The 13,009-nt window shown below is 44.2% G+C and overlaps 1 protein-coding gene across 1 annotated transcript in view; it reads right to left on the bottom strand.

Annotated features, from left to right (window-relative positions):
* Positions 1-13,009, bottom strand: part of LOC139659922 (retinoic acid receptor beta-like) — an 81,166-nt gene that overhangs the window by 10,234 nt on the left and 57,923 nt on the right. The window contains 1 exon segment of the mRNA XM_071537981.1: positions 7,921-8,081. Coding sequence (XP_071394082.1) covers positions 7,921-8,081 — 161 coding nt within the window.

Here is a 13,009-nt window from a genome sequence, read left to right as displayed (position 1 = left end):
CATCACAATGTGCAGAAAAGGCAAAGCTACTGCAAGTCATCAGGGAGAGAGGAAAGAGAGGGAAAATGACAGATGAAAGGAGGAAAAGTTAAGTATACGAGAGCAGTGAGGCATTGTGGGAGGAAGAAGGGAAGTCAAAGTCATGGTTAGACTGATATATCAGTTTGCTGATATGTGGGGCTTTTATAAAAAAAATCAAGCCAATCAGTGTCGTTCACCTCTGATCTCTCATATATTGACAGCTGCATCATCTCTTAACTACTAATGTCCTCTGTTATTTTTTTAGCCGTCCATCATCAGCAGGTTAACCCTAACCCAATATCAAGAACCAAGCATGTTGTTATATCAGCTTAACTTGTTTGTAAATTGTAAAATGTATTCATCCTCCTCATGTGCTCATTGAACCTGACCAGCAGACCCATAGTGTTAATCCTCCTGGAATCAACAGTCTCCCACTAAGTCCTACCATGTACTCAAAAGTGTTAATGAGTTTTTATTATTTCAGTCCATATACTTGGTAGAAAACAAAACTTGCTATAAATTACAAATCTTAGCCACGACTGAATGGCCCTCTTGATAATGCAAAGAAATTTTTGAAATTTCATTGGCCAATCCCCCACTCCTCACCCTACTGATCAACCTAACTAGCTGACCCAGCCCAACATTATGTCAAATCTGGCCATGATCAAGCCTCTCTTGCAGCACAGCTAACTAATGTTAGCAAACTGTTACTTGCCAGCCACTGATTCATCTAGATGTTCATTAAAATTGAACGGCATAAGCTAATGAAATCTATGTCAATATTGCCTGTTGCATGTACAATGCAAGAGAAAAAAGAAGAAATAAAGAATGAAAGAGAATGAAAGACATGCTCTTTCTAAGAAGTTATCCACTGGGTTATGAAACCAATCAGAGACTCAGAGTCCTACATAATAAAATTCCAAAGGGTAGACTCAGTTCAGATGCCGTTTTATTCCAAAGTATGAAAAATGCAAACAGTAATTATAGTAATGAGAAGAAAAAAAAACATATAGCAGCTACTACTGAAAGATAATATGAAAACGATTTCATGTACCCTTGTTGCAATTAGATTGCATAGCTTCACTTCATGATTGAAGGAAAAAAAAATGTCTTTTCCTATTAGCCTACTATTTCTGTAACAGTACAGGGTTAAAGACAACTGGTAATCGTTAATGATATTACCAATAGCACAGTAAAGAAAATGGAGCAATAATAATTAATAATAATTATGTCAAATCCAACATACAGTATGTACTGTTTATCTATAGACTTTCCAGCCCCACCCCATGTGAGCGCTACAGGTGCCCCTTTTGTCATTTGAGCCCATGCCCCTGAAGAAGACTCTGCACGGCCCTGCTCAACCCTATTCAAAAATCTGCATTGTTGATTTCTCTCCTATCGCATGTTTGTAGCTGTAACTATGTAAATATGAATATCTGTATTTATATCTAAATGTTGTACTGTGTCTCCTGTGAATTTATATGATGTGATGCATGTTAGTATTTTTCCATTATCCTCCTTCAGTCAGTAATCTGTTTTGTGAATATTGATGCAGATATTCTGCTGTTTCAGTATGCAAATCACGTGTTGTCCTAATACGCTATTTAAAGGGATTTATGGGTTGTTTTGAACACGCCTGATGAAGACCGTCTCGGCTGAATTGTTGTTTGTAACTAAGGCTTTTAATGGGAATATTTTTGAAGATTTTATGCCCCCAAAATTCCAAGTATTCAGTGTTTCCCCCAGAAATGTATTCTTGTAGGATGGAAAAGCCTCTGAAACAGCATTTAGACCATCATGAGACACTAAAACTCTCCATTTAAACCCAGACTACCGAAATTCTTTTAGGGTTAGCGGCACTTTAAAGTAGGGTGAGCCACCTCAGCGGTATTCAATATTTAATAAAAGGCCAATATCGGCCAGATATATCGACAAACTGATATATCTGTAACAAAAAAATGTTTTAGGGTGGTGCAAGAATGCTGAGCAGAGCTACTTTAAGCTTGAAAACAAAAGAAGCAGCCAGGAGAAGAAGAAGAGGCAAAAGGAGAGGGAGAGGGCCATCAGAGTAAGAGATAGCGTGATAGAGAGAGAGATAGAGGCAGATAAAGAGAGAGAGAGAGGGAGAGAGGGAGAATGAGCACCAGTTGGGGAATTGGTTCGATGTAACAGGGGAATGTGTGGGCCATGGTGCGCTCGCTGATACCGGGGATGGAGCATCTGATGATAATTTGTTTGTTTTCCGATGGTTTACATGGAATGGCCCATCTGTTCTGGATGAGTGGGCCTCCCCATGCAGCAAGGACACGACACACACACACACACACTCGCAGAGGAGATGTTGCACACCAACACTACAACAGCTCTACACGCTGAAAAAGGAGGGTTTTTTTGGTCAGGGGAGTGAATCCGCGGGTCCTTAGAAAAGCCAAGCCGTGATCAACTGTGTTTTCAATCTTTCTAATTGAAATATCTCTGCTTTCAAAATGTGCCTCCAGGTCTTTTGCTAAACCCACTCTCTGTTCAAACCAGTGTTGTAAGAAGGAAATAGTGGTTATAATGATATTTACCCACTTTAGTTGACAGCTTGTTGGCCTTCTCTTAGCCCCACCTCCACCCCAAAATCCATTGGCCCCTCTAGTGTTAAATTATCTCAGTTCATGACCCTAAGAAGTATTAAAATGTCTTAAATTCAGTTATTAGAGGTATATTTTCACCATGCAGTGTCAGGTTTCTTCTTTCTTAGATTAATACAGAACAGGGTTAGTAGTACAATCTGCATCCAGTTGGACTTTGTGTCCCTTAACAATGAATTACCTGGTATTCTTTTTCTAATTCTGCCCATTTATAGTATCACAACTTTTATTAGCTATGTTGAGTCAGAAACAATTTTTAAATTGGTTTTAAATTAAATTCCAGGTAGCACTAAAGTCTTAAATGTGGCTTTCTGAAACCTGCAGATAGCCTATATATAGAACCACAATGACCTTTGATTTGTTAAACTAATAAAACTGGTGAATCACAAGAAAGACCCCGGTGTACTTCTTAAACTAGGCTTTTGATCCTGCTGATTTGGGCATTTCATTTATTCTTAAAGGGTTCTTACAGCACCACAGAGGTTATATGCAGGGATGAAGTTGAGTTGAGTCTTAACTTGGTTTATCCACCTTTTTATTTGTCGTTTCAGGCTAAATGAATCTCTCTCAGATACATTCATAGTAAACATCATAGTAAGTAGAATCAAATTGAAGCTAGTTATATAAAGATATGGTGTTTTTAAGGGAAAAAGCATAAATTAATACTATTAATTATTAATTTTTGTTTGCTATGGTACAAGCCATTTTCTGGTCCTACACAGAACCCTTTTTGTTAAGAGTGTACGCACTATCATTCCCAAGCCTCAGGAGAGTGGAAAACAAAGCCTTTGTGCAACTGTAATTGACTGTTCCTGTAGCCTTTGTTTTTTTGTTTTTTTTTTCTTTTTTTTCAGATCATAAATACAACTGCAAAGACACAGACTGCATCGTGTCTCCTGCTCTCCAAACAAACTCCTTCGACATGGTACTCAGCATAAACACTCCTGTAATGAATTCAGTGGCATGAAGCGACGCATCTTTCTTCAAACAAACACAGACGGATCAGTGTGGGCCGAGAGAGACTTTCTTTATATTTTTTTTATGGCGAGAGATTTCGCAATACACTATCCCCTGCATGGGTTTTTGAAGCCAGAAACTAATGATATTTTTGGATTGAAGTTGCCGATAGCTGATATCTTGTCCCGATATTCAATATCTTTAAAGGTCCCATATTCTCCACTTTCCAGTGTTTTATGTTGTGTCTTGAGGTCCATTCAAAGCTGTGTGTGTGGTGTCATGTACCAAAAAACACTCTCAATCCGTTTTTACACGTTCATTTACCAGCATCTCTCTGAGCCTTACCAAGAACAGGCTGTTTCTGTCGCCATGTCTTTAAGGCTCATTAATATTCACGACCCCTCTGTTCTGATTGGCTAACCGCTTCAAGAGTGAATCGTGAGACACCGCGGCCAGGCGGCTACAGGTAGGGAAAACTCTCCGGTAATAAACAATGACAACCGCTCAACCGCTTTGAAAAAAACACTTTGTTAGTCTATTATTTGTTACAAAAATGATAATGAGCGAACCTTTGTGACGCCATAAAGTTACGTAAGTCCAAACGGCTCGTTTAGAGGCTCGCTTTTCTAATATGGATTGTGTGGATTTAGTTGGCGACCGTGCGTTTTGATACTTTCACCATGTTTAGATAGACCATCCAACTCCTTTATAATCAAAGAGGCAAGGGGAATCCTGTTTTACATGATATGGGAACTTTTAATTAGATCATTTTCATGCCAAAAGTATTCAGTGTCTCCTCCAGAATTGTATTCTTGTCAGGGTGGAAAAGTCTCTGAAATGGCATTTAGACCATCATGGGACACTAAAACTCTCCACTCTCCATTCTTTTAGGAAAAAACAAAGAGGAACCTCCATCATATCACAGTTGTATGACATGATATCAAATCTTTACTAAAAGCCCAGTATCGGCCCGATACATCAGCAAACTTCTACATCAATCTAACCCTAAACCCGTGTGAGAGCGCTCCCTCCAGCCCCCCGGGACAGCTCGCTGAACTGAGTGTGAGACGGACAGGCCGGGCCCTCCGCTTCGCAGCGCATCAATCCCCTCCGGGGTTGTTACTGTTCGGCAGTTAGCGCCGGGGTTGCTGGACACTGTCAGGAGGAAACAATCTATTGTCTGGCCACCCGAGAGGGGGAGACGTAGGGAGACGGAGAGGGAGAGAGAGAGAGAGAGAGAGAGAGATCATTAAATATGATCCGGGGTTAAGTGAGAGGCACATTAGGGCCGCGCTTAAATCACAGACAACGAGCCGCAGTCGACACTACGGCACTACGGACGCACATTCCGCTGATTGACGTCCGTTTTGATGGCGAGGAGGAGGAGGCGGCGGCGGTGCGTGTGTGTGTGTGTGTGTGTGTGTTTGCACATATGTTGGGGTGGGGTGAGTGCGCGGCTGATATTAAAGCCACTTGTCTTGTTCTTCCCTCTGGGCGGAGAGAGAAAGGCAAAGACGTGGCAGAAGCGGAGGGAGAAGACGGGGGGGGGGGGGAGTCGGGAGAGGAGGGTGAGATAATTCGCAGTTTGACCGTCCCCCCCCTCCCACACACACACACACACACACACACCCCGCAATCTCAGTCAATTACGCCGGTCCCGTAATTCAATAAAGCGAAACAAGGAAGTTGCCGGGGAATTCTAATTCCATTTAGGAACATTTATCCAAACAAATTAGACAAGGCGCAACGTTAGAAAATAAGCTACCAGTGTAGAAATGAGCAGTACATCAGTGTGTGTGTGTGTGTGTGTGTGTGTGTACAGATGCATAGGAAGGAGCGACACCGGCCGGCACCTGTGACGAATGGCGGCGGCGGAGCGCGGCTGTAACGCGGCTAATATCTCGGGGCGGCGCCGTACAGCCGGCCTCCTTGAGCCGAGGGCCGCCGAGCCGCCGGTGTTTTATTTTGTCTTTCGCTAAAGTGCCGCCGTCGTTTTTCATCACCATCACTGTCAATGAGGCGTTATTCATTGCGGAGCTAAGCCCTCTCGCTCACCCGGGCCTATCTCCGCTAACCCGCCAATGAACTCCTAAATCACCGCAGACTAGGATTTGAATATTTCACCGCATAATTGGAGCTTTAACCTAATCTAGGGGCGCGGGAGGCTCCTCTTCTGTTCCTGACGAGGAGGGCTCAAAAGGCGCATCAGGATCCAATCGCCTGTAATAATGAGGAACTTCTCACAGTCTGTGAGCAAGCATAATTACCACTGATCCAGATTAAGGCTTTATCTGAGGCCCGACTGCCACTCCGACAAACAGCAAAAACAGTGGCTTATATCATAACCGGGGACCAATATTTTTGTTATTGTGTTAGACTATTTTCAGCTGCGGGTTGCGGTTCAATAGTAAATGTTTATTTTGTCAAATCTAGCGGGAGAGGGAGCGGGAGGAGGGAGCGGGGAGGGGGGGAGGAGGGCGGGGCGGGGGAAGGGTTACAGTGATTGGGCGCTTTGTGTCGGGACTGAAAGGGAAAAAATAGCGAGTTCTGGGGGGAAACTGAGATGGGAGCTTACATTTAAATGATAGCAGCAAAGTGGATCGCTGGTTAATGGCAGCGCAGCGCTCCAATTTGTTCCGTTTTAGCATCGCTTACCCATCTCCGCTCCGCCGTTTTCTGAGTGACTGAACGATTTCCATCATCCCAACAAGAGAGATAATATTCCATATTACGGCTGCTCAGTGGGTTTTTTTTTTTTTGTGTTTTTTTTTTTTACTGTAAGCAGCATTTAACATGATTGACAGGTGTCATGAGATTTCCCAATCCGCCACACAAGTGGAGGGTAGCCTGGTGCGCGCGTGTGTGTGTGTGTGTGTGTGTGTGTGTGCCAAATCATTACCCATACACCCCCCCCCCACCCCACCACTCCCTCCGCTCTCAAACACTCCCGACAGAAGAGTGTTTGTGGAGCGCAGGTGTCAATCACGGCTCGCTCCCGCCGACTGTAATCTATATGTAAGTCAGCTTAAAAACAAACACATTAGACACTGCCGGCTCCCTGCGCAACGCCGCGGCGGCTGGCGTGTCAATCAAAGCGCCGCCATCTCAACCTGCTATCAAGCCCCGTCAGCCGTCCCGCAGCTCTCTCACGTAAACCGTCTCGCCTGTCAAAGCGTCACGGAACTCGCCGCGAACCGGGCTTTTACCGGCATCGGCGTGTCAATCTGCAAGTATCTGGCTGCTGGGATTTTGCCTCCGGAGGCTCCTCTCCGTGTTTTTCGCGACCTCCGACTTTCGCGCCGAGACGTGACGAGGAGGGGAGAGGCCCGCTTCAGCACGGGGTCGAGCTTTTAAGGGGACGTGCAGAGGCGAGCGGCTGATGCGTCCAACCGGTGTCAAGCGGCTTCAGCGGCTCCGTCTCCGGTCCGAGGCTCTGAGCCGGGCTAACGGCATCGGGCCCCCGCGCGGATTAGCAGCCACCGACTGACTGGCCTTTAACGGCTTGTTAGTTTAGCATAGGGCCCGCTGGGGGTGGGGTTGGGGTGGCTTGGGAGCGCTCGAGCTTCCGGCTCAACCTTGACTGAGAGACGACAGGGGGGAATAAAGCCCTCAGTGACGGGCGCTCACGATGCTAAGCTCGGCTCCCGTCGCACATCGCCGCCGCCGCTTCTGATTTACGCCGCGGAAGCAGATAACGACGCACGTCGGATTAGCCGCATTTATTCCACTTTTCAAAGATGTCAAAAAAAAATCGGGGAGGGAGGCGCGCGCTCCCTTCACAAGACTGATGGGCAGCTGCCTCCAGCTCGGAGACGTTTCCCTGATGAGGGTTTTGATGTCGGCGGCGGCGGCGGCGGCGTCTTCCGTTTCTGACACCTCCTTTTAATTTCACCTCGCTCTGTCGCAACGTGTAAAAAAAAAAAAAAAACTGGGGTAAACAACATCCTGGATGCTCCTCACCAGAGAGAGCTGGTATGATCATGTGACGCGTGCTTTTCTATTGTCTTTCCATCACACTTAATGTCCAATCAATATCTATGGAGAGAAGAAGAAGAACTGTCGGCGGGGCTTGGCCTGGACAGCCAGCGATGGACATCTGAGCGCTCCAGCTGCATTAGAGGGGGATTTAGAGTACAGTACACGACATTGATTATCGCTGTGGACTCGGCGCTCACAGCTAGCCTGTAAGACCGGATCAAACGAGCACGCCGCGCCGTCGGCAGCGCGGGGGCCACCGAGCCGAAGCGACGACGTGGCTCCTCTATGTTTATGAGACAAAAAGACTCGCGTAGGACGGCGGACTCACCGTGGTGTATTTGCCAAGCTGGCAGAGGGAGGGGAAGGTCTCCTGATGGGCCTTGCGGATCTTTTCGATGATGGCCTCCAGCTCAGCTGTCAGCTCATAGCTCTCTGCCAGCTCCGGCTTTGGGCTCTCCTTTTTCTTCTTATTCCGGTCATTTCGAACAGCTGAAGGAGGAAAAAAACGGGAGGATTAGGATTACTGTCAACAATGACGCCGATTTCAAACGGACGGATTCGTCATCACGGGACATGCTGGTGTCGCTTGACTGAAGTACAATAAAAGGCAACTTAGGAAGGACAACAGAACCTGGTTGCTAGTACGCGTCCTTCCGGTTTATCTTCTAGAGGTGCAGCAGCGTCTCTAACGGAACACTCTAGAGAGCAGTTGGCAGACTAATTAGATATGAGGAGAGAAAGTAAAATGTTCGAGCTATTGTCTGACCGGCTTAGCGCCATGTGCAGAGTCTCAAAAGGGAGAAAAACAAATGTATTGAGTGATTAGGCCTGCCATTATTTCTATCTCTCGCTTCATACAAGAGGGCTTTAGAGCTATCGGTCTTCCCAAAAACCCTCAGGACCCTCCACCGATCCAGCCACGTTAAATCTTTTAAAGTCCGGGCCCGGTCTTAACACCTTGTACCACGTCTATCTGCAGAATCTACGATACATCTGGAAATCCTTGCTCCATTTGACAGCGTCGATATGAGAAAACATTTGTTTTATATATGCGTCTCACAGGCTGTTTTTGACTGAGCTGAGAGTTTGCGTGATCAATTTCTCCTCTCAAGGCTATTTCGGCGCTGAGTCTGAGCATCAGGACCTGAATTTATTTGGGTCTTTTTTTTAAAATATGGGTCTTCTGAATGCCGGGAGAATATGGAAAGTTGAGGCGTAAACTTTAAGTAATAATCTGTGATGTTTTCATAAATAAATGACAGTTTTGCTACGTTCTATCACTGATTGCTATAGCAACAGAGCGCTGCCTACAGAACCTCAAACTGCATCAACAGAAAATCCAAGCTCCGCCCACACTGTTTGATTGACAGGTGATCTCTGGGAAGTGCAGTGCAGAAACACCACAGCAATGAGCGCTGAGTGCTAAAGATGTAGCCTCCACACTGACATCCAGGTGTCTCCTTTCTATTGAGGAGCAGAACACCACAGAAGAAGGAATGAAGGACAGGCACACATAACCACCAAGGTCTAGCGGCTCTTTATTCCCTCTCTTTGTGCCACAAGGTCTCCATCTCCGGTGAATAATCACATCTCAGCACAAGGTGCGCTCTCTCAATAAGATCATTATTTCTTTAGCATTACTAGTTAAATATGGGACGTTGAAGGCCAGTACCAATATTTCAGTTTACTTTTAAATTTGACTGTTTACATGCCAAAACATTCCAAAAAATTACAAGTATTCAGTGTTTCTGCTTGATTTTTGTTTTCTTGTCTGGGTGGAAAAGCCTCTGAAACAGCATTTAGATCATGGGACACTAAAACTCTCTGTTGAAACCCAGGATAATACTGATACTACTAACACTGCTGCTGCTTCTACTACTACTACTACTTTAAAAATATTGGCCCAATATATCGGTCTAACCCTATTGAAATACACCAAATTGCACAGACATTAGCTGTTCCATATTTGACTGCGAATAACGAGCTACATACAGTCATAAATCCCAAATAAAGAGGTGCATAAGCCCTCAGGAGGGAGGTGCAGAGCAGGCCCAGCAGCTAAAACAAAGCCCAGGTTGTTGTTGTGTTTGTTGTGCGCCCGGAGAGACCCGCGCCCGCCGAGTCCTCCGCTTCATTAGGCGCCAGAAGAGCAGATCTTTGAAGTCTGTCGCGGCGGGGGTTCCGAACAGAGCCGACCAGGTTGATTACTCAATACGCAGCGTGATCATCCCCGCATCACGGGTCTCTGATCAGCTGCAGCCTCCCTCCCCCCCCTCCCCCCCCTCCCTCTTATACGATAATAAGGACCCGGAGCTGGAGAGAAAGAGCCGGGCCCATTGTTGCCGCCGGGACACCCAAGGGACCTTCATTGGCTGACAACACAACCGTCACATCCTCTGCCCTAGTTTACAATAAAAAAAAAAACCCTTTCATATTCACGCACCAAAAGCCAGGGTTGGAAACCTTTAAAGAAGATCTAGAAATAGAGGAAAAATATATATATATTTATGAGGGATTTGTAAACACTGGCCTACTTAAAGAATAGAGAAGCATGTCGGAGCTGATGAAACCGCGCCTCGGCTCTCGTTGCAACGCGGCGATCGCGTTGTGAGAGGTAGTCTATCAAAGCCGAGTGCCGCTGTTTGCAGAGGGGCTGAATGGAAACTCAGCAGCAAGTGCATTGATGCACCAACCCTGACACACAGAGGGGGCCTGGGAAACAGATAGGAGGCTAACATGCTCAGTCCTCGGCTAATCATGTGGAAAAAGGTTAGATCCAAGGCATTTCAAACGTTGTCCTAACTGTAAATGAAAAACTGCCACAAAGTTAAAAACCGCCACACATCTTCATCGCTTTGGTTTTTGCCCCTCCTTTAAGTAGGGCCGGGCGAAAATTCAGTATTATAGTTTATCGTCTTTCAGTGGAATCATATTGTAATGATATGGTGATTTGGGGATTTTGTGACACACAGTTCTGCTGTCTAAAGTGATGATAACAAGGACATTTTATTGAAAAACTGACAAAATGAAGTATGAAACATTTTAAAACTAAAAATTTCAGTTTCTAACATTTGTATTCGGTTCGATGGGATGAACATTTATTTGATTAACAGGATTTTGCATACATGAGACATATCGTGATATATATTGATATTGAAAAAAATTGTTATGATGTGATATTGATCTCAACCATATGACCCAGCCCTGACTTTAAGACAAGATCAAACCCCCAAAACAGAGTTTGCTGTGCAGTTCTAATTCATACAGGTCTAATTCATAATTCTAAATAAATACAATAATAATTCATTCATATGATTTCCATTAGTTCTGCTCATCTTCTTTTGGATAATGTATGGTCATGCATCATGGCCATGCATGGTGCTCCGGTGGCTGGAACCAGTCAGGACTTGCAAACCTCTCCTAGGAAACAGCCATGGGCGGCTGCTGCATGGTTAGAGTCTGACTCAGGCTCTGCTGTCATACATCTTTCTCCTTGATTTTCCACTCATTTTCACCCTGCTGCCTGATAACTGCTGACTATTTTTAGCTTTATATAAAATATATTCTCTAAACTGGGCCCCTTCCCAACACACACACACTTATTGTGTATTTTGTTAATGCGCTGGTCTTTTTATGCTTGGAATGTTAAGATGATATGTTACATTATTTATTTGATTTTATACGCTCAATGTCTTTTAATCCCCATTGGGTTCTCAGTGCGGTTCCCTGGTTAATAGTTTATAATATAGGTCTACTTAGTTTTCTTCTTGTAATATGAATAGGCCAAAACTGTCAGAACTTTAGACAGAGTGGCATGAGGTCATTCTGCTTTTTAAAGCTTGTGTCTATTTTGGTAACCCACATCACTACTTTATTTGGAATGCACAATATGATCAAAAAGCATATGTGATGTGATACATAACCCACCAGTTAAAAGACTCTGATTAACTATAATTAAGAATTGGTCTGAAATACTGGAGATTAACAGAAGTAACAACATCACAAGGGCACAAGGTAAATAAAAAAAAGGGAAGAAAATAACAATAAAAAGAATTTAACAAGGGCACAAATTTTGAAATAGGTGAGAAACGTGAGGAAAAACAGTGTTTGACATGTATGAAGGCCAGAGTGTAATATGCTGTGATGTATATGATATGATGTTTGGCAAAACTATTTGAAATACAAACTGACATATCTGAGGCCTTTCTGAGGTACTTTTTGCTCTCATCCTATTATCACAACTTACATTTCGTCAGTTATTCTTATTGGAACAGCCAATCTAAATAATATGTCAATACATCCCATTTGCACTTTCCAATTTCCTGGCTGAACATAATAGGCACAAAGCCTGTAGCACTACTGTAGCAGTATGAACCAGGGAGTCTGAATGCATGTTTAATTTTTCTGCATTGCTGTTAATATGACATATAGGACAAATCCTCTCTCCACGTCCCCGCGCTCCGGCTACTCGCATTAAACCTCCACATCCAGCCGTCTCCACAAATCCCGATGAATGAAGGGTCAAGAGGGTTATCTGTGTCAGAGAATTAGACTGGATGTTTTGGTCTGTGCTGCCCTTATGCTGATTAGTTGCTGTTGAAGGGCAGCGGGCGTGTGCTGACATTAATCACTCCATATAGTATTTTGACCTAGATTGCTGACCTGTATGTGCATCGCATGTGAGTAATTGTCTCTGAACGGATGTGTAGGGAGACCTTCCACCACATCAGCTGCTGTACAGTCAGTAAAGGTGATGGAGTTAATTAATATCTTCACTAGGATAGAATGGGATGCAGTTGTTGACAAGTGAAAGACAGAAGAAAAAAATCAAACAGAGAGAAAAAAGCATTTCTGAGCATTGCTTGAACGCTAGGAAAGTTTTCGGAGTGTTGCGAACAATTTTAATGGGATTCCATGCTGCATGCCTGGCAACAATAATCTGAAAAGATGTAAAAATGAAAGCGGTGAAAGGAGAAATGAATTGATCCTTGACTGGTGTGTCACAAGGGTTTACAATGTCAGTGTGGGGGCAGTGGGAGGGGTCTGAATGACAGAGGACAGAGCCTTTGGCCTCGCTCTATCTGCTGTTTGATAAAGAAAAGCTGTCAGGACTGAAGGCAGCAGCAGCAGATAAAGCAGAGGGTAAACTAGTGATTGATAAAGAAGAGAAAAGAGAAACAAAACATTTACAGATGCAGGTGTGTTTTCTGCTTTGGACTATAGGCTTTGACTGATATATCAGTTTGCCAATATATGAGGCCGATACTGGCCTTTTATTAAAAATCAGATCTGGTCCAGTCAGTGTGGTTCACCTCTGATATGATGGATATGATGCAGATTGATTGATTACATATTTATTGTAGAATTGATCAATACTACACTGTTTGTCAATGGGAAGCCCTTAACCTGAATTGATT

The sequence above is a fragment of the Centroberyx affinis genome, unplaced genomic scaffold (genome assembly GCF_046629955.1).
Source record: "Centroberyx affinis isolate AG114_WGS23_722 - 3 ecotype Tasmania unplaced genomic scaffold, CSIRO-AGI_Caff_v1 ptg000018l_1, whole genome shotgun sequence".
Classification (NCBI taxonomy): domain Eukaryota; kingdom Metazoa; phylum Chordata; class Actinopteri; order Beryciformes; family Berycidae; genus Centroberyx; species Centroberyx affinis.
The sequence above is the reverse complement of the archived record's forward strand: the minus strand, read 5'-3'. Positions and strand labels throughout refer to the sequence as shown.